Source organism: Diabrotica virgifera, chromosome 10 (genome assembly GCF_917563875.1).
Source record: "Diabrotica virgifera virgifera chromosome 10, PGI_DIABVI_V3a".
Taxonomy (NCBI): domain Eukaryota; kingdom Metazoa; phylum Arthropoda; class Insecta; order Coleoptera; family Chrysomelidae; genus Diabrotica; species Diabrotica virgifera.
Genome location: NC_065452.1, coordinates 147,587,404 through 147,610,081, shown reverse-complemented (window position 1 = coordinate 147,610,081; position 22,678 = coordinate 147,587,404). Strand labels below are relative to the sequence as shown.

Here is a 22,678-nt window from a genome sequence, read left to right as displayed (position 1 = left end):
CAATATGCTTGCTGCAAAGGTTTTAATTCAAAAATAATTTATTTTTTTATGTGTCAGTATATAATAGGTATATGTTTTAAAATAAGTTTTGTTTTATTTTTTGAGAAAAAATAAAAAATACAGCATACTTACAGTACTTTTTTTGAAATGCTATTTTCCAAAGTTTATAAAATTTCTTACGCTCGATTTTATATTAATAAAGTTAAAGTGGAATTTAAATTTAAAGTTTTCTTTAACTGTAACAGTTGCATTTTTTAAGGTTGTTCAAATTGCATTTAAACTGTGCACAGCGAGAAAAAATAACTCCCCACGCCGCTGATGGAACACAGATAAATAGTTGTGGCCCGAGCCACTGATTCCCAAAAACTTGAGCTCAGCTGTTGCTGTTGCTATGCCAAAACAACACATTTCTTGTAGTTTTCCCCTTCGCCCCCTCGAACCACCGGTAGTTCTTTTTAGTAAGTCAAGTCACCAGTAGCAAATTAGACACCGTTTAAGTATGTACCTAGTGTAGCGCCGATCGTTTTAGGCACTATTGGCTCGCGTAAGCTATGATGCCAACTCTCTCAAGGGCTCTGTGCCTACAAACAATTTATTATATTTAGTATCTCTGTTGTCAAAAAACAGTAAAGTGTATGAAAGTGCAGTGCCCCACTCTAGTGTAAATAGAAGAGTATGTGCAAGATTCTGACGCCTAGCCACAACGAATTTGTTGCTAACACTCTCTCTCATGTTCGTAAGTAGTGTAGTTATTCTCGCAGCTCACACCATGTATTTCTCAACCCTTTGTTTAACAATAACAAACTATTGTAGAGTATAATTCTCTCGCAGAGTATTGTTTATTTATGTTCAATGTTGATTTCCCTTTAACATTAAAGAGTTTACAGTTTCCTGTGGTATTATTTCGTAGTATTTGAACCATAGGAACTGTCCCCTTGCTCTAACCACCGGCTGAATGATTTACAACCATTCACGGTTAAAAAGTGCAGGAACCAGTGCGCATGAGCCAAAGCCCCTGGTTAGAACAAATGGTCCTTCGAGCCTTCAAAGGGTAAATGGCCCTTCGTAGCCTATTAATTTTAGTATTTCAGCCCTTGGCTGACCTTAGTTGATGTATTTGCTCTTACACCCACATTCCACCCCTTTGGATAGTATCCTAAAGCCATTCTTAAGGGCATCAAAGGTCCTTCCCGCATCACAAGCTCACTCTATCTCTTAAGATTGTTTGGAGTCCGTTCGGACTCTCTCTCTCTCTCTCTCTTTCTCTAAGCACGCATAGACAATAAAGTGTAATAAGTCTCCTATTTAAAGACATTGTCTCCGGTTAAACCAACTCGCGCCCGGGCAGAATCGCTAGCGCGTGAATACAAGTTCTTCGGAAACAAAAGAATCGCAGACGAATCAACACCGCCAACGCTCCAATCAAGAAAGCTTCAAGGCTCTCAAGAAAGTTTTGAAGCGACGGCAACACCGCAAGCAATCTAGCAGTTGAAACCCCGACCCGACAAGTGGACTACAGACAGGTTTTTTCTTCATAATTTTTAAAGTAGAAATAGTTAAAACTGATTTTAATCTCACAATGATGATAATAAATAACTGTTTGCTTTTTTGTATATTATGGAAAAGGTTTGTTGAATTTATTTTCGTTTAAAAGTACATAAAACGTTATTCAGTAAATCTAAGAGTAAAAAGAATTTTAAACGCTTTTCAGGTAGACTAAATATGATGATGAGTTATAATATTAATTTTTCGAGTTTAGGTGTATAAATATATGAAAACATTTTAGGATTTTACAGGGTGTAACTCGTAATTGTTACAGTTTATGATGCATTTTATTCGTTTTACGCTGATTAAGATATATGATTTTTTTTATGTTGTATGTAAATAGGTAGGTATAAGTATTTAGATACATGAAAAAGGTGATATGTATAACAGGTATCGCTAGTATAAAAAGTTTTTTTTGTCGGTTTACTCAGTTCAGCATACACGCGTATTTAACATAGTTTTTTCTACGACCTTGTTTTTAGTGCATAACTCAAATCTCTTAGCAAGTAAATTGATGAAAATTTGTTTTTTGCTCATATAAAAGTTAAACAATGGATTACAAATCGCTATGTAATAGCAGGACAGCTGCCAAAGGGCAGCTAACTCGCGTTCAGGATTGGATTAATAACAAATCACAGGGTATTAATTCGATTTCAATTTTTGAAGCAAAATTAGACATTGTAGAGAAATATTTTGATAAGTACTCAATCGCACAAGACTCTATAGAGATTTTAGTAGCAGAAAATGACAATTTGTCAGATTCTGAAGACAGGGAGGTAACGGAAGAAATGTTTGTTATTAGTATCGCCGCGCTGAAAGATTCAATTAAAAAATTGTCCCCCTCTAGTAGCTCTACCCCCATACGCAATAATAGTTCTGTACCTGTCTCTCAAGATTTACATAGTAATGTTAAGTTACCTGACATTAAGCTCGGAAGTTTCGACGGTTCACGTCCTTCTGAATGGGGAGGCTTTATAGATATTTTCGAAGCTTTAATTGGCAGTAACTCTCGGCTTAAAGATGCTGAGAGGCTCTATTATTTACGTACCTTAGTAAAGGGATCCGCCCTTAAGTTAATTGATACCTTAAAAGTTACAGACTCTAATTACGCAGTTGCACTTAAGACATTGAGAGACCGGTATGAGAACAAATCTATTGTAGTAAACGAATATTTGTCAAATATTGTACATTCCCCCCAAATTAATAAGTGTAACTCTGAGGTTTTGAGAGAGTTTGCCTCATCGCTGCGCAAGGATATCGAATGTCTCAATAATCTAAATCTCACCGATAAAGTTTTAACAGAGGCTCTTTTAGTATTTCTGTTTGAACAAAAATTAGATGCAAACTCGCGAAAGTCCTTTGAAGAAGAACGCAAAACTGCTCAAATCCCCACTCTTAAAGAATTTTTTGATTTTATAGATAAACGTTGCGTTATTTTAGAAAATTTGTCCAGTTTTGAAAACGCTAATGAGAAAAAGCACAATGTACAAGAAAATAAAACGGCCGCGTTCAAACCTAAGGTTAACTTGCATGCAAGTTGTGAATCAAATACTCGCCCCCTCTCGCCACGAAACCGCCCCCACTCACGCCCCAATTCTCCGAATTTTAACGCTACTTGTGTGATTTGCAACGGTGCTCATAGAATTTATTCTTGCGCTAGATTTACCGCTCTCCCTCCTCGCGAAAGAATTAATAGTGTGAAACAGAAAAAGCTGTGTTTTAATTGTTTAGGTTATCAGCACTCAATCAAGGATTGCCGGTCAACAATAAGTTGTTCTATTTGTCGCCAAAAGCATCACACTTTGATTCACTTAGACTCACAGGCAACCTCCAACACTCAATATGCGCCGCGCTCCCAAACTTATCATACGAATAATAATCACACTCACCCACAGCACTCTAATATACGGCAAAATAATTCTTACCACGATAATTCAAGGAATCATACTCCGGACTCTCGCACACGCCGCTATTCGCAACAGGACGCACATTCGCGTCAAAGTACTACGCCAGACGCACAAGAGCGTCCAAACCAAGCCCCCCAAGCAGGTAACCATGTAAATCGTGGAAATTATAGGTCACAAACCGATGTCTCTTACGCGAGCTCGCACAACGCAGTTACACAAAATAGAAATCAGGAATCGCAAGTTTTGCTAGCCACAGCTGAAGTGGTAGTTTTCTCTCACAACGGTCAACCCATGACTGTTAAAATGTTATTAGACAACGGCTCTCAAAATAGTTTTGTAACAACAAAGTTGGCTGAACAATTAGGATTACCCTCTGAAACACAAAATTTGCATGTGTCCGGCTTATCCGGACAAGAAACGCTAATCTCGCGCGAAAAAGTTGAGCTGGAAATTAACTCAAAAGTTAATAATAGGAAATTTGTTATTGATTGCTCTGTTATCGATACCATTTCACAACGTCTGCCACAGTATAGTATAAACCCCGCAAAATTAAATATACCTGCACATTTAATCAGTTGCTTAGCTGATAGCACATTTGCAGTGCCGTCCGAGATTCAAATTTTAGGAGGCGCTGAAATTTATTACTCGCTATTATCTCATGGGTTGTTACATTTAGGTAAAGGACTCCCATCGTTAATTAATACACATTTGGGTTGGGTGATCTCTGGTAATGTCCCCCAACATTGTCTCGAAAATACCCCCAAAGAAAAAGTTTACGCGTTTACAGGTATCTCTGACGCTCTCTCCCTCGAACATAATGAAGAAAATTTATGACTAGATACTCTCTTAAATAGATTCTGGAATCAAGAAGAAATTCTTGACACTTCCTCCCACTCCGCACCTGAAAATGAAATTGTTGAAAATTTGTTCACCTCCAGTACTAAAATTTTAGAAAATGGCACTTACGTTGTAAAAATGCCCTTTAAAACCCCCGACGAATACCTCAAGCTAGGTGACTCCTTTTCTATAGCAAAGAGGCGTTTCTTATCGCTAGAAAACAAACTTCAGAAAAACCCCAATCTGTTGAAAGATTATCAAGAATTTATTAATGATTATGTAGCTCAAGGTCACGCTCGACCCATACCCCTAACCCTTACGAATTCGCTCTCGCAGAACAAGTATTTCGTTCCCCACCTGGCCGTCATTAGAAGCGACCACGTTACGACAAAAACTCGAGTCGTGTACGATTTCTCTTGTCCCAGCAGCTCGAAGCTCTCTTTCAATGATATAGCACTTAAAGGTTATCAGGTCCAACCAGATCTGTATGACATTCTCTTAAGATTTCGTCTTTTCCCCCTCGCACTCACCGCTGACATACGTCAAATGTTTAGGCAAATCAAAACAGACCCCACACAAAATTTTTTGCAGAACATACTTTGGCGCAACTCCCCTTCAGATCAACTGGAATGTCTTGAACTCTTAACCGTGTCATTTGGTCAAACTTTTGCTCCCTACTTATCTTGTCGAGTTTTAAAGGACATCGCACAGAAAAACACTAATCTCCCTCTTGCTTCTCATGCGCTCCTCTACCAAACGTATGTTGACGATATTTTGTGTGGAGCGCACTCTCTCTCTGAATTAGAAATTTTGTACACTCAGTTAAACTCCGCCCTCGCTAACTCTGGTTTTCAATTACACAAATGGTGCAGCAATTCAATAGAGATGTTGCAAAAAATCTCTCACTCTGACCCCCAAGAAAAAGATTTAAATTTAGATGACTTACCCTGCAAAGTTTTAGGCATCAAATGGAACCCCGCTACCGATGAATTTAAAATCTCTGTCCCCACTGCTCTAGAAGTCACTCCTCTCACGAAAAGAAAAGTTTTGTCGATAATTAGCTCCTCATATGATCCCCTAGGTCTAGTAAATCCAGTCATAGTAAATGGAAAAATCCTTATGCAGAAACTTTGGCTGCAAAAAATTGATTGGGACACTCCCATCTGTGACTCCGCTATTCTTGAACATTGGCAAGATTTTGTGTCAAATCTCCTCCAGTTAAAAAATCTCGTCATCCCTAGACAATTGCAAGTTAGTAAAGATGTCTCTCGTATTGAAATTCATGGATTCGCTGACAGCAGCTCATCAGCGTATGGGTGTGCTTTGTATCTCAGAGTTAAATACTCAGATAATAGTATTTCATGTAACTTAATTTCCAGTAAAAGTCGTGTATGCCCTCTCAAGAAAATAATCACTATCCCCAAACTAGAGTTATGTGCCATGTTGCTCCTCGCGAAGTTGACTACAAAAATTTTAAGTATATTTGAAAATGATCTCCGCCCTCACTCAGTAAATTTGTGGACTGATTCCACTATTGCTTTACATTGGATAAATTCTCACCCAAGTAGATGGAACACGTTTGTAGCTAATCGTGTCAGTCAAATACAGAGTCAGTGTGAAACGTTCCAGTGGCGGCACGTTTCATCCCCAGACAATGCAGCCGACATGCTGTCTAGAGGCTCATTTCAACCTAGTAATTTGGAAGTTTGGTTCCATGGCCCAGAGTTCATGCGAAACCCAGGCTTTGAAACGCCGCAAGTAAACAACCTACCCCCACCCTCTCTCAAATTACCCGAAGAAAAGAAAGTTGTTCTTACGACTCTTGTTCAGCCTGAAAATTTTTGGCTATCTCTATTCTCTCGTTTTTCTAAGTTTTCCACCCTTCAACGTACAGTGGGGTACGTATTAAGATTCACTCAAGTACTGAAAAATAAAAAGAAAAATTCTGAACCGCTCTCCACCTCTGAACTCTCTCAAGCGCATGATCGCATAGTGAAAGCCATACAATCGCATTATTTTGCAAAAGAAATTGCAGAAATCTCCGCAAATCGCCCCTTGTCAAATAAGCAGTTATTAAGTTTGAATCCCTTTCTCGACTCTTCTAATTTCCTCCGCGTAGGCGGCAGGCTCGCTAACGCTGAGATACCCTTCGATCAAAAATTTCCGCTATTGCTCCCCTCCAAAGCTCACGTTGTCACACTCATGATCAAAAAAGAACACATTCGTTTGCGGCATGCAGGACCGCAAAATACACTCTCAAATCTCCGACTCAGATATTGGCCACTCAATGCTCTTAGAGAAATTAAACGCATTATCCATTCTTGTACTATTTGTCACAGATTCAACGCAAAAGTAGCTGAACAGATTATGTCAGATCTCCCCAAAGAAAGGATTTGTGCATCCCGCCCATTTTTCAAAGTAGGTGTCGACTTTGGAGGACCCTACCTCGTAAAATCTTCAAAATTGAGAAAAGCCCCAGTAACGAAATGTTACATCGCAGTTTTTGTCTGCATGGTCACGAAAGCGGTACATGTAGAACTTATCTCCAATCTCACCACAGAGGCATTCTTAGAGACTCTCAAAAGATTCATAGCTCGTAGAGGTAACCCTTCCAAAATATTTAGCGATAATGGTTCGAACTTTCAAGGGGCAAGAAATCAACTGAAAGAACTCTATGACTTTTTCAAAACCCAAAGTAATTATGACACAATTAGAGAATATTTATCACAGAATGAAACGCAATGGCAGTTCATTCCCCCTAGGGCTCCTCACTTCGGTGGGCTTTGGGAAGCTTCCATCAAAAGTGTAAAATACCATTTACAAAGAATTCTAGGTAACTCTAGTTATACCTTTGAAGAACTCTACACAATATTAGCACAGGTTGAAGCAATATTGAACTCTAGACCTCTATCTCCAATATCAAATGACGCCTCCGACTTGCAGCCACTCACACCTGGGCACTTCCTCATTGGTGGTCCAGTAACCGCGTATCCCGACAAAGATATTTCAGAACAATTAGATAATAAACTCACATCTTGGCAAAGGTGCACTAAGGCACAGCAAATATTCTGGAAAAGGTGGACAAAAGATTATCTTAACAGGTTGCAGCAACGCCCAAAGTGGTTACGCCCACAAACAGATCTGAAAGTAGATCAAGTTGTTTTAATAAAAAATGAAGACACGCCTCCATTAAAGTGGCCTCTAGCTAGGGTATTAGAGGTAATACCAGGGAAAGACGGTAAGGTTAGAGTCGTACGTCTTAAAACGACAAATGGTGAATATACCAGGTCCATCACAAAAGTTTGCCCCCTCCCTTCAGATGACATGGTCGCCTCATCAAATTAAACCAGCTGCGTTATATATTAATGTGATATTCAAAGATCGGTGTGCTCAAAGCAATTGATTAGATAATTAATTAATTAATTAAATTTAATTTTAATGATGCACTTATGATTTAATCACACTATTTAATGCTCTAATCTCAGGGTTTTATATTCTCGTGCTTCAATATCTCCTTTGCTTTACATATGATAAATAAGGTCAAAGACTAAAGGAATAAAACACATATATGGTACAAAAACATCTATTGAAATAAATTCACCCTCAAAATATCCTCTAAAAATAATATCTCCTATTCTGATTATTGAAATACTCCTACCACTATCTAAAGTACTTATTGAAATTTGCGTTATGAATAATTCTACAAAAAATAAAACTGTCTCTCGGATGATGAGTTGTCCAAATTCTTGTCTCTGGTCGCCTACAATTTTACTCTTAGCAGTCCCCTATGTAGTCAGCAATCTCGCAACAAACTATTGCAAGCCTATTGTCATCAATGACCCCCTACAGATGCACGTATCTTTCAAAAAAACAATGCTAGCCTTTTCTCCTCTCAATAAACTGAATCTATTTCTCGTTCCGGCATGCAACGGTGACTCTTGGAATATAAGTAGAACAATATAACTTACAATGCTTTACGTGATGAGCTTCCGTCAGGACACTTATTTCAACAAACTCACAACTATTCACTTATCTGCCTTACTACTTCAGGAGACTCTCAGAGATCACCACTAGTCGACTTCACGATCATTTAACAACTCCCCGCCATTTGATTTGCCAAAAAAAATTCTGTTATTTATTTAAATGACACAAGTTTTTTTTAGGATCAAATTATTCCCTTATGTTACCAAACTCTACTCATGATACTTATAAATGTCGTGAATGTTAAAAATACCCCGTATCTTGCCTGTCTCTATATGCGCTAATTCATAACTATTTACCCCATTTTCCGTATTGACCCTATATGGACCTTCAAATACCGGCATCAATTTAGCACAAATACCATTTTGTAAATTGGACACCCTCAGTGCCCTCACTAAAACTTTATCCCCTTTCTGGAATGTAACCGGCCTTCTTCTTCGGGTCCTCTCTTGCCTTTGGAGATATTTCTCTCCACTTCGTCTCAATCTTCGTTGAACCACCTCGATCACTTCTTCGTATTGTCTGGGGGCGGTGTCTTCCCACGGTCTCGTAGGCATTGTTCCTTTCATTACATATAAAGGCGTCTCCTTGGTAACCGTATTTGGTGCACAGTTCAAATACGTCTCTATTTCAAACACTTTTCTGTCCCAATGTCGATGATGTTCTTCCGCAGCAATTCTTAGAAATTTTGTGACTTCTTGTATAAAACGCTCTGATGGGTTGCTCTGTGGATGTCGGATGCTTACAAATTTTGTATTTATGCCTCTCTCTCTTAATTCCCCTTTAAAACGGTCATTCCTAAAGTATGTCGCATTGTCCAACAAAATATTGTCTGGTCTTCCCACTGTTTCGATAAAATCGTCTATCTTCCGAAGTATTTCAGCTCCTTTCGTGGTTCTACATGGGTACAGTTTTAAATACTTTGAGAAAACATCCACCATAACTAATATGTGTTTATTCCTCTGTGTTGTTGTTATTAAATCGCTCAACATATCAATGGCGACAATATCCAGTTTCTTCCGAGCTATGACGTTTTTTGTGATGTTTTCGTTTTTGAAATTCTTACTTTTACACTTCTGGCATGTCTCGCAATTTCGAGTCATCTCTTTGGCTATTGTATAGTCCTGTCGACAAATGTAGTTCTCCCTGAACATAAGCCACACCTTCCTGCTTCCAATGTGTCCGTTGTCACAGTGTAATTTTGCTAAAACTTCTTTTGCCATCTGTTCCGTGATTACATATAGTTCTTTACCATCGACCCTCTTAAAATATAAGTTATCTTCTTGTTCGGCCCTTTGCTTTTCTCTTTCATCCAGTTGTTCCTGATTTTCCCTGATCTGAGCCAAAGAAAATAAGCCTGCTTCTTCTCTCATTATGTTCATGCCAACGTGGAGAGTTTTGTGGTCCTCTTTGCGGAATTGTTCATCTCTCGTCAACGCATCAGCCAAGATATTGTCAGTTCCTTTGATATATTTAAATTCAAAATCATACTCTTGAAGTAAAAGAATGCCCCTATGAATTCTATTATTTACCAGCCTATTTTTCATTATGTGTACCAAAGCTGCATGGTCTGTTTCAACGGTGAATTTTGCCCCTAGTAGGTAAAACCGTAATTTATTTACACAAAATAACACACTGGCGAACTCTAATTCAGTAACGCTGTACTTTCTCTCATATGTTTTGGTTACACGGGAGACAAAACAGATTGGCACCTCTACATCGTCTTGGATCTGTGATAACACCCCTGCGAATTTTGTTATGGAAGCATCGGTCCGGAGAATGAAAGGTTGATCATATCTTGGGTGGTGTACTCTTACAGCTGTGGAGAAAGCTCCTTTTAAATTTTTGAAAGCCATTTCTTGTTCCGTTCCCCATTTCCACCTAACATTTTTCTTAAGTAATGCTATCAACGGTATTTCTTTTGTGCTGATGTCTGGTATTAGTTTTTTGAAATAGTTTACCATTCCCAAAAATCCCCGCAATGTTTTTAAATTGGTTGGCCTAGCGTAGTTATTTATAATTTCGATTCTATCTTCTGCAAGACTAATCCCTTTTGTGTCTAATTTGAATCCTAAATACAGTATTTCCTTTTGAAAAAACTGACACTTTTGAATATTTAATTTCAATCCCGCTTGATCCAGTACTTCTAGCACAGTGTGAATATGTCGTAGATGGCTTGTTATATCTGGTGAGAAAATTAATAAATCATCTATGTAATGTACAACAAATTCTTCATGCCTATTTAAGATTGTGTTCAATGCGCGAACCAAAGCAGCGCATGCACTCTGTAGGCCAAATGGTACCACCCTAAATCGGTATACCACTCCGTCGATCGAAAAAGCGGTATAATTTCGACATTTCTCTGCCAAAGGTATTAACCAAAAACTATGTTTCAAATCGATTTTGGAAAAAATGTGTGACCCTGTGATTCGTCCAAATATGGCTTCGATGTTCAAAGGCGCTTCGTATTGCGCGATTGTGTGTGAATTAATGTTTCTTGCATCTAAACATAATCGCAAATCACCACTCGATTTTTTTACGTATACTATCGGGTTGATATATGGAGAGTCACATCTTTCTATCACCTTGTCTTCGATCATTTTTTCAATTTCCTGTCCGACGCTTTGCCTGTATTTATACGGGATTGGATATGTCTTGGATTTAAAATTTTCTAAGTTTTTAACTTTAAAAGAATGTTCATAATTTTTAGCCACTCGGCTTTCTTCATTAATCAAATCTCCATAATTTTCTAGAATCTTCTCTACTTCCTTTTCCATGTTTTCTCCACATTTTAATTTTCTTTCATCCTCATTTTGTTCGCATGTGTTCACTGTCCATAATATTTCTTCATAAAATTCTGGATTCTCGTCCATTATTGCCATTTCTTCTCTGTCCTCATCCTTTATTTCTTCTTCTGTTTTTTTTTTATCTTCAATTTCCATTTGGTATCCCGAGCACCATGTTTCTACTGCTTTCATTTCTCTTATGAGAACTTCCTTTTCTTCCTGCTTCCTTTCTGTTTTATCGTCGATAGCCGACAATTCTTCCGTATCTTCGATTTCCTGTCTTTCTCTTGTATCCACCGTGTTTTCCTTCTTTCTTTTTGAACTCTTCTTCTTTTTCTTCCTTCTTTTTTTTTTTCTGGTTGATTTTTTTCTTGTACTTTCGGTTTTTCCTCTACAGTCATATTGATTTCTTTATGTTTTTCCTGTTCATTTATCTTTTCAACAATTATTTTCCTCTCTATTTCCGTTTCTTCTTCTATGTTGTCAGGTTCTGCTCTGATTTCCAGTTTATTCTCCGAAAAATTTATGGTGATATGTTTTTCACTCAATTCATCAATTCCCGCTATCATATCATGGTTTAAATCTTCGATCACCACACATTGCATAATATAGTATTTGTCTCCCACTCTGATCCGCACTCCCAAACCTTCATTTACTGTCGTCAATTTTTTGTTGTTTGCACCCACTAAAGCAACCCTAGGAATTTTATACACAAATCTGTCCAAATTTAATTCTTTTACTAGTTTCTTATTGATTAACGATATCTCCGATCCAGAATCAATCAAAATTTTAATCGCTTTATGTTTTATAAATGCATCTAAGAGTATTAAATTTGAATTAGAACTTTGTCTTTCATTTTCCGCCAACTGTATAAACTCTCTCGGATGACAAAATATACCGGAGAGCTGTCTGGATTCATTGCATATATCTTCTTCCTCGTTTTCTATTGTTACATTATTCATCTCCCTTCTATTTTGTCGTTGGAAATTCTGATTGTTTCTACCGTCCCTTTGTTCGTTCGTATTCCTAGTCGGAGGATTTTGTGCATCTCTGTTTCTGTTGTGATTTTCATATGTTCTATTTTTTGCGTGATTCCTGTTATCATAATTTTGTTGTCTATTGTAATTTTGGTATTCTCTCGGCCTATCTTCGTTTGTTGATTGGGCATGTCGGTTTCTCTGGTCATAATTTGATTGATACCTTCTTGCCGGTCCATTATATTGTTCATGTTGTCTTCTGTTTCGCATTTCTCTTCGTTTTGCTTCCCTTACTTGAAGGAATTGGCACAAACTATCAATATCTTGATATTCTCAAAATCACGTGGTCCTCCAGCGTTTCTTCGAAATGTCTGCTTATCATTTCTACCAGTTGTTCGGTAGAGTATTTGTAGTCTAGATATTTGGAATTGTTATATATCTGCAAAGCATATCTTTCCTCCGATATTCCCATTTTCTCGTGATATCTTCCATTCTGTAGCTCTTGGTTGATTTCCCTCTGTTTAACTTTCCCCCAGAAATAGTTGAGAAATTTATTTTCGAAATCTGTCCAATTTTCAAACTCATCTTCTTTACTTTCATACCATAACGCTGCTCCTTCTTTCAGATGGTTTCTAATTGTTTCTTTGCAGTCGTCAAAATATCTAATATGTTGCAATTTGGTTCTCAAATTTTTAACAAATGGTACTGGGTGTGTTTTTCTAATATCCCCGCCAAATTGTATTTTCGCGTCGCTTGTACCATGGATAATCATTTCCCTTCTTTCTCCACAATTCTGTTGATTCTTGAGTTCCGCAATTTGTTTTTCGTTTTGCTTAAATTTTTCTTCTATTTCTCGCCTGTCTTCTTGTATTGCATTTTCAAATTTGCTTTCTAACTGTTCTAATTCCATCTTCTGCACATTCTTAATATCCTTCATTTTATTTTTGATTTCTTTAATCTCTAACTCCTGTTTCTCGCTCTTTTCTGCAATCTCTTCTATTTTTTTAACCATTTCCTTTTTAATACTCTCTATATTTCTGTTGTTTTCTTCTATGGCTTGTTTTGTTTCCTCCTGATTTTCTTTCATTACTTGTTGTGTTATTTCCATGGCTCGTTTTGCTTCCTGTTGATTTTTCTCTATTTTTTGTTGTGTTTCTTCCATGGCTCGTTTTGATTCCTGTTGATTTTCTTGCATTGTCCTTTTTGTTTCCTGTTGATTTCTATCCATTTGTTGTGATTGGAGTTGCATCAGTTGCAATAGTTTCTCTATTCCTGTTAATTCCTGTTCTTTTCTCTCCATAATCGTTGTATCTCCTTCATTATCCAATCCTTCTTCAACAATTTTTTTCTCTTCTATGTTTTCTTGCATTTTGCTTTGCCTCCTTGTGGTCGACATGTTGTTTCTTTTCGTTACTGTTTTCTTTGTCCCCGCCAAATGTGAAATTTTACAACACTCTATAAGTTGCAGAACACGACAAATATTTCTCCCCAAATTTAATAAATTTTCGCCACAAATATCAAATATGCAATCAGTAAATTTCAAAATAAATATCAAATGTACGATTGGAAAAAATATTAAATAATTCAATAGCAGTAAATCTCAACTACCTACGATCAATCCATAAATCAAAAATATTTTTACACCTGGAAAAATTGTCAAATTATCTCTGGATCACCTGTAGTTATTCCTTATCTCTTTCCCTACCATCAAATGCAAAGCTGTGATATTTTTTTTAAGCCACCACGTTCTGGGCTCCAGTTAATGTGATATTCAAAGATCGGTGTGCTCAAAGCAATTGATTAGATAATTAATTAATTAATTAAATTTAATTTTAATGATGCACTTATGATTTAATCACACTATTTAATGCTCTAATCTCAGGGTTTTATATTCTCGTGCTTCAATATCTCCTTTGCTTTACATATGATAAATAAGGTCAAAGACTAAAGGAATAAAACACATATATGGTACAAAAACATCTATTGAAATAAATTCACCCTCAAAATATCCTCTAAAAATAATATCTCCTATTCTGATTATTGAAATACTCCTACCACTATCTAAAGTACTTATTGAAATTTGCGTTATGAATAATTCTACAAAAAATAAAACTGTCTCTCGGATGATGAGTTGTCCAAATTCTTGTCTCTGGTCGCCTACAATTTTACTCTTAGCAGTCCCCTATGTAGTCAGCAATCTCGCAACAAACTATTGCAAGCCTATTGTCATCAATGACCCCCTACAGATGCACGTATCTTTCAAAAAAACAATGCTAGCCTTTTCTCCTCTCAATAAACTGAATCTATTTCTCGTTCCGGCATGCAACGGTGACTCTTGGAATATAAGTAGAACAATATAACTTACAATGCTTTACGTGATGAGCTTCCGTCAGGACACTTATTTCAACAAACTCACAACTATTCACTTATCTGCCTTACTACTTCAGGAGACTCTCAGAGATCACCACTAGTCGACTTCACGATCATTTAACAATATATATGCATATATCGACGGCCAAAGTGCAGTACCTCGTATCATTATTTTGGTCAATTTTACAGAAATCGCGAAAAACTACATTTTCTCGCACATTGCGCTTAATTTGTAACCAGAACTTAAAAAAATGATTTATTAACCTATTTTAATACAAATTTATTATCTTTTTACATCCATAACCCACGTCTGCTTGATCCGAGGTATTGCATTAAAACGGTAAACCTATACGAGGTACTGCACAGCTAAAGTTGACACATGAGAGTAGAAAAAAAAAGGCACAAAAAGAGTAACTTTAATAACATTTTATTATCCAAAATGGTAACTCATTTAAAAAACAAAACATTATTTTAAACATTATAACAAAATCTTATTTTTTAATATTAGGTATGTTGAATAAACTTATAACATTTATTATCAAAAATGGTAAAAAACAAAACAAACCTTATTTTTTATTAGGTAGGTCGAAAAAACTTATGAAAAATATAAAAAATTCATTTTGTGTAGAAAACTCCTACTATTCGTATTGCAAGCTTTCATAATACGCCCAACAATCTTTGGGAATAACCGGCTTTATTTCATTAAGATGATCAAACTTTTTTTTTTATTTTTTGTAGTCTCTTGTATAACCGCGGAAACTCAACTCCAGCTAAACTTATCGCTTTTGGTCGTCGAGGAAGTACTTGAAATTCATCATTGAAATTGATTTCTCCCTTTGGCAAGTATTCCAGTACTCTTAGGTTTGTCACGACTGGATCTGATAATACTTTTATAGGCCTTATGGAATCATACTTCATTAATGGCTTGTAATTAAAATTGGTGAAAAAATCAAAGTCTGGTGTTTTAACAATATAGGGGTTTTTCTTTTTAGCTTCCTTTGTGATTCGAGCGTAATCGCTTGGAAGATAAATGTCTTTATTTTTTAATGATGTTTTAATGCAGGCGTGCACACTATCGCACTCCATTTCTGTATGGCCCTTGGCCAGATATTTTTGTGTGATTTTTACACTGTACATTTCAGACAAATGAAGTAGCGCGTTAGACATTATGGAGTTGCGATTTTGGGCTGTGCAGCCATCTGAGAATATGATAACTTCTCTTTTGTCACCTTTATCCAAAAAATTCTCTTTGAGATAATCGACTACACACGAGGCGTATGTCGAGGCGTGAAGATCTGTTTTGGTCTCATCAAACCAATAACAAGTTCCCAAGTTGGTTTTTAAGTCGTAGATGGTGAAATTGTGGCAGCAAAGCTTTACTTTGTAATATAGTGAACTAGCGTTTAACTGAGGACAAAGCTTAACGGCTTGAAGGTAAATTGTAAGTGTATGACATTCTCCTAAAATTGCCTTATTTTTGTCAGATTCCTTCTCTTTTCTGGCCCTGTCTTTTTCTTCGCGATGCTTGAGAAATAACTCTTCCTCTAAATTTCCATTTTCATATTTGTAGCACTGGTCACATCTGTCCTTTCGTGGTGTAAATATTCCAATGTTCAGCCCATTTACAACCGCCGTTAATTTAGTCATCGACAAGCACATTTTGTCATTGATATTGCACTGCTTTTTATACTCCCGGTATAATTGAGCTATAGAATGAAACTGCTGTTCTAAATACTGTTTTGAAGTTTCCTTACGACAGTAGTGCGCAGGTAACTTATTAAGGGATTGCAAAAATTCTTTTAGGTATTCGGAAGCTTCTGTGTGATTATTTTCTCTTTTCTTTCTGCTCTGCACAACAATTTCTTGCCTTTCAACAATGCCGTCACTACTTTTTAACAACCAGTTTCGTACCGACCATTCACCAAGACCTGTTGTGTTCAGATACATTTTTTGCAAACCGGAATGAACCGGTGATTTATCTTTAAGTTGTATTTTAGCGTCGTTGTCCTTCTTGAATCCGGTGTTTTATTTCTTGACGTTTCCAAAGTAACCGTATTACACACAAAAACCTTTCTTTGATCCCATGTCATTTTCGACCAAAAATTGTTAAATATTCCTGCACGGTCATTTTCGTCAATTAATTTACACTTTCGACTGGCTCCCTTCTCATCTCCACAATCGCATCGCGGTTTTAGGCGACGTTTTGTTCTCATTTATCATTAAATGTTTTATTTTGATTTCTTTATTTTCTGAATCCTAAATAATCTTGTCCTTCCATCCTTAATTTTTTATTGAGCTGTCGTTGATTGGTTTTCTTTCGCTTCCGTTTTTGTAAGTTTTCTTCAATATTGTTGTCGGCTTCGGTTATATCAAGTTCCATATTTGTATTGTTCGGTTGAATATCTTCATTATCGCTTTCTTCTTCACTCTCTGGGTTTGAGTCTGGTATGTATTCTTCATCATTTTCTTTATTTGACTGCGTATCCTCCTCCACTTCACTATCGTCACTAATGGCTTTCTGGTAGTTCTTATCTGGTACGTATACTTCTTCCTCTACAGTGTAAATAATAGTTTTGTAGTATTGCGGTCTTAAGTCAACATTAGTAGAAGTTGAATTTGTGGCTACATTAGTTGGAAATAATTGATCCAAATCCTCAAATAGGTTCGACACGTTTGGAATTTCATTTTGGTTGTCTTCTAAATCTACGAGCATAAAAAAATTAGTCAAAGCGAAAGAAATAATGTTAGTGCAAATACCTGCTAAGTCATTAAAAACTGGACCTACGTCGTTTTCAGGCTGGCTTAAAACTTCGTTAAGGGCATCAACAACTGTTTCATTTAAAGCAGGATTTAAGTCGTCTTGAAAAACAATTACAGCGTTTTCTAAATCTACTGTTGTATAATAATCTAAGGTATCGCTTTGACTAGAAGCGCCTTTAGCTTCAGTAATTTCTTTGGCACTCTCTAGAATTTTTTTCGTTCGTGATAACATTGCCACTATGACTCCTAAAAAAGAGATACATTTCTACAAATATATCGATGAATAGTTTATAAGCATGAGCGTGCCATGCGAGAGAAATGAGTTCTATCGAGTATAGTAATTATTATTGTCTTTGTTGGATAAGCGTTAAATTTACAGAATTATTTTTTCTGTTTTTCTTGTATATCACAGTCTCAACAAACTTAGTCTCCAGTGTGCAAGTACTGTTATGTGTTTAACAAATTAACTTGGATGTAAAAAGCTTGTACAAAGTACCTACAAAGTAATGCATTACCTCGTATGGTAACAATAAATATTGTAGACACAATATTGCAGGACCTCGTATAATTATTTGGACTTACAAACCTTATTTTAGTAAAATCGCAACGACTTTTAAAAAAATCAAACTATTTTTTCGATGAAATACAATATTAGGATAAATGTATAACAGCATTAATAATTATTAAATGTTTACTTACCTCATTAACGTAAAAAAGGTAATGGCAAAGCCAAAGAAGGACTTCTTATGGCAGAAAACAATGGCGACTGACGGATACAAGGTACTGCATTCAAAAAGACAACAACAATTATCCGAGGTAATGAATTTGCCTCTAGAAACCTGTAACGAAGTTATGTGGAATTTTTTAAACGTTTTTAATAGATGGCGCGAGCAAAATCCTAAATATTCATGTATAAAACCTAAAACCGAAAAAATATCACATACGAGGTACTGCACTTTCGCCGTCGATATGTAAAATTGTTAGGTATCGTGTTGTCGTTTGTCGCGTAGTGTAGTCTTCTCCGCCTTGTATATGGATGGCCGCTTTTCCGGTGGTGGCAGAATGTTCAAATTGCATTTAAACTGTGCACAGCGAGAAAAAATAACTCCCCACGCCGCTGATGGAACACAGATAAATAGTTGTGGCCCGAGCCACTGATTCCCAAAAACTTGAGCTCAGCTGTTGCTGTTGCTATGCCAAAACAACACATTTCTTGTAGTTTTCCCCTTCGCCCCCTCGAACCACCGGTAGTTCTTTTTAGTAAGTCACCAGTAGCAAATTAGACACCGTTTAAGTATGTACCTAGTGTAGCGCCGATCGTTTTAGGCACTATTGGCTCGCGTAAGCTATGATGCCAACTCTCTCAAGGGCTCTGTGCCTACAAACAATTTATTATATTTAGTATCTCTGTTGTCAAAAAACAGTAAAGTGTATGAAAGTGCAGTGCCCCACTCTAGTGTAAATAGAAGAGTATGTGCAAGATTCTGACGCCTAGCCACAACGAATTTGTTGCTAACACTCTCTCTCATGTTCGTAAGTAGTGTAGTTATTCTCGCAGCTCACACCATGTATTTCTCAACCCTTTGTTTAACAATAACAAACTATTGTAGAGTATAATTCTCTCGCAGAGTATTGTTTATTTATGTTCAATGTTGATTTCCCTTTAACATTAAAGAGTTTACAGTTTCCCGTGGTATTATTTCGTAGTATTTGAACCATAGGAACTGTCCCCTTGCTCTAACCACCGGCTGAATGATTTACAACCATTCACGGTTAAAAAGTGCAGGAACCAGTGCGCATGAGCCAAAGCCCCTGGTTAGAACAAAGGTAACACACACTTTAACTTTATTATGAAATCGAGCGTTAGTCAAAATTCTAAATGCTCAGTAAATAATAACAACAATTAGGTACTTGTATTGAAAACAACATATTTTGTAGTTTAAAAAAAAACAACATATTTGCAACATAGATAACAAAACAACAGCTTTGTTACGTATTTTAAAAAACTCTCCATCATGCATGCTCCATGAGAAAAGAAAATATAAAACTAATTTCATCCTTATCGTGTCTCAGATGGCGTAGCTACTTTTGCTATAACTACTCAACGCTTTGCTACTCTACCTACCTACATACAATTTGTATTATTTTATCAAAAAACAAGCATTTACATACTTTGCAAATTGTATATTTTGCTTTGCATTTTCGTATGAAAAAACCGCGGTATTTATCTTGAACTTTTTTTGAACAAGGTGCAATACTTAGGTAATATTATTATTAATAAAACAAAGTATATTAAAATACAATGTTAAAAACTTTAATAATATTAGCAATATTTAAAAACTTTAATATATTATATTATAGTAGGTATACATATTATGAATCAGTAGAAACGATTATATTTAAAGGCAGTGGATAGGTAGCCGGTACCGGTGACTTCTTCCGTAGCCGGTGCGGAACTACCGGTCAATGAGTTGGTTGCCGGTTCCGGGGGGTACCGGGTACCGGTAATACATTAGGTAATGATGTATTAGCATGTGTCCTACTTACTGAAATTATACAAAATAGCTGCATTTACATTATACATTTTCAATGATTGTGCGAAATAAATGCATTTTATTTTAAATAATTATTTTCAAGCAGTGTGCATTTTTATGAAAAAGTAATCAAACAGATCACAAATAATTAACTCAGAGATCAAGTAAGACTTTATTAAAAAAATTAAAAAGTAACAATAGTTATGATTATTATTGTACCCCGGCAGAACCAAAATTTAGTCTTCATCACAGATAATCAAATTTGCCTGATTGATGCAGTTCTGAAGGCAAAACTCTGCTTTTCTGAATGAACAAGATCCTGTATAGATTTCCATGTCTCAACAAGTTACCATAGTTTTAAAATTGATACCGAAACAAGATTAGAAGAGATTAGAAACTATTTGTTTTTTAAATTCAACTTGATCGGATTGGCTTTTCATTTTCTTTTTTTTTTGTAAACTAATTACGGTTACATCTTGTCCTTTTGGTCTTTCAACCTTTAATTCAATTCAATGCTTTAAACTTTATACAAAACAAACATAGGAGCACACGAAGCATAGATAAAGAATATATTATACTGAATATCACAGTATATAGGTTTATACAACAATTCGAATAGCAAAAAAACTGTGCTGAATATATACTACTCAAACACGAATCAACATAAACATAACCTAAACTAAACATACTCTTGATTTAGACCAATAATAAGCGACTACCGGCTACAGAACAAGTCACCGGTACCGGCTACCTATCCACTGCCATATTTAAATTTGGTAAATTATAACTCCACTGGACCAGAGCACGACCACACAACTCAAAACACAAGTACGCAAATACGGTTGCGTAAAGCGTGGCTCGAAGCCGTGCAATTTACGAGACTCGCTCGGTCTGTAGATCCTTGTAGGGTTACCACGTCTACTGATTTTTCAGTAGAACTACTGATTTGAACACAAATCTACTGATCACTGTATAAAACCTACTGATTTGAACTCAAATTTACCGAGCTACCGAAAACTTCTACTGACAAATCTAAAAAAATTCAAAACCCAACATCCAACAACGTGTTAATCTTCTTTGGTTTCACTTTACCTAAATTTCTAAAAATAGTCGGTATATATGGGATGTTTAGAATTTGTCATGGTAATAATGATGTCAATAAGTGGCTACTGTGGCTAGCCTTAAGATAACAAAGGGACTCTTGCGTTGAGAGAGAAATGTGTCATGTGTTTCCAATAGGAATACTGATACAACCAAACCGTCGGTCGGGTATTGCGACGCCTCGATATAATTTATGAGGTGATTTATGAGTATCTGATGAATAGGTATAGGTACTTTATTTTTTGGTAAAAGAAATGGGTAATTTTTGTCTTTAGTACTTTGTACTTATTCTGTTTCCAATAAGTTCAGAGCGTGCAGAAAAACTATTTAGCAAATAAATATTTTTTGATGTTTTCTGGCAATAGTAAAATGTATTTTGAATTAAGTAAATTACATACCTACATTCTCCTTTTTGTGTCAATTAATTTAATTCAATAATTTTTTTGTACCCTGTATAAATAATTGAAGACGTAAGTGGATAAAGGTCGTATGTCACAAAATAATGTTTTTGAGTAATGAGCATTTTAGTGTCTTTTGTTCCAAGTTAATTATTTATTTTATAAATTTGCATTGCTACTCTTTTTTAAACAGGTGTCTGAAGGTGCTTTTTTAAATTTTAAATTGAATTTAAAAAAAGTTACCTTAAGCCAAATATTTCAATTTTTGTGGACATATTATTACCTTTATCCACATAAAAATAATAAAAAAATGTTACGGTTAAGTGGATAAAACAGTTAAGTATCAAAAATGCGAGCATTTATTTTCAAAAAAATTACAATACAAAATGTAAAATTAAAAAAACACATATTTTTTATTAGGTTCTTCTTTTCTTTTTGGGATTTTCTTCATTTTCCTCAATGTATTGTGTTTTCATAAAACCATCTATACTCTTAGGAAACAAATTTTATTCAGTCTCTTAAATTTTGCAGTTTTTCCAAACTCAAACCGCCAGTTTTATTTTCCAGTTTTCTTGGTCTATATTCAGTTCTGGTCAGATGTGCTGTCCTTTTTTTTCTTAAATCTACTTGCTAAAATGTCATGTAGTCATTAAGGTATGTATTATAGAGATAGAAGCCAAATTCGTCCACTCTTGTCGATTTACATTAACACGAAAATTAACCTTTTCATTTGAACTGTTTGTTTGCTTTTACATAAACGGAGGTTTACCAGCAGATCTCCAAAGTCGTAGAAAAAATTCTCCATATTTACGCATTTCACATGGATAAAGGTATTATGTCCAAACGCGATTTTGGACATAATACCTAAATACCTTTATCCACTAGAATTTCGAAAATCTAGTGTGACATATTGCTTTAATACATTCCTATTATTTTTATTTGAGTACAAATAGGTTATTTTAAAATTCTAAAAGTTGAAACAGCACATTCGAAGAACAAGAACCTAATAAAACAATTTTCTCAAAAAATGTGACATATGACCTGTATCCACTTATGTCCTCAATTATCTTAATGTTTGAAGCAATAAATGTTTATTAGCAATAAATGTTAAAAATTATTTTATTCTAACTTTTACGCGCTCACTAGATAGGTATCAGGTATAATATAAAAGACCAAATAAATAAATATAGTATGTAAATTTCTGTGAAGGCTTTAAAAATACGAGATTACTTGGCCGCGTCAATAATATAAAGGTGACCGTAGATACCAGTTCATAAATAAGCGAATCTACATAATATAATTAGTTTGGAGAATTTTAAACTGGCCGTTATTTAAAAACTGTCCGTTAGTAGAAGTGGCCGATTTTAAGAGGTGGCCGTTAACACCGGTTTTACTGTATTATAAATGGCTCAAAAAATCTACTGATGGCTACTGATTTTTTGAAAGCAAAACTACTGAAGACATCAAAACTGACCTGGCAAC

At 35.7% G+C, this 22,678-nt stretch overlaps 3 protein-coding genes across 25 annotated transcripts in view; 1 reads left to right on the top strand and 2 right to left on the bottom strand.

Annotated features, from left to right (window-relative positions):
* LOC126893466 (protein claret segregational-like) overlaps positions 1–22,678 on the top strand; it is a 649,821-nt gene that overhangs the window by 212,423 nt on the left and 414,720 nt on the right. For 9 of the 17 annotated variants that reach the window (XM_050663700.1, XM_050663697.1, XM_050663698.1 and 6 more), the window contains exon 1: positions 18,563–18,696. The exons of 2 other annotated variants lie outside the window; for them this stretch is intronic. In XM_050663700.1, the coding sequence (XP_050519657.1) occupies positions 18,636–18,696 (61 nt within the window). In that variant the 5' untranslated portion in view covers positions 18,563–18,635. Of the gene's footprint in view, positions 1–251; positions 1,627–18,562; positions 18,697–22,678 lie in introns of those variants that run through there. 6 more of the 17 variants (XM_050663699.1, XM_050663687.1, XM_050663703.1 and 3 more) reach the window with 4 other exon arrangements.
* The window catches only part of LOC126893469 (protein disulfide-isomerase A6 homolog), a 504,458-nt gene that overhangs the window by 192,220 nt on the left and 289,560 nt on the right, over positions 1–22,678 (bottom strand). The gene's annotated exons all lie outside the window — the stretch shown is intronic.
* LOC126893471 (ring-infected erythrocyte surface antigen-like) lies at positions 16,633–17,535 on the bottom strand. The gene is made up of 2 exons (XM_050663731.1): positions 17,161–17,535; positions 16,633–17,106 (listed from the first exon to the last, which is right to left on the bottom strand). The coding sequence occupies exons 1-2, from the start codon at positions 17,393–17,395 to the stop codon at positions 16,646–16,648; spliced, it is 696 nt and encodes a 231-aa protein (XP_050519688.1). The 5' UTR covers positions 17,396–17,535; the 3' UTR covers positions 16,633–16,645.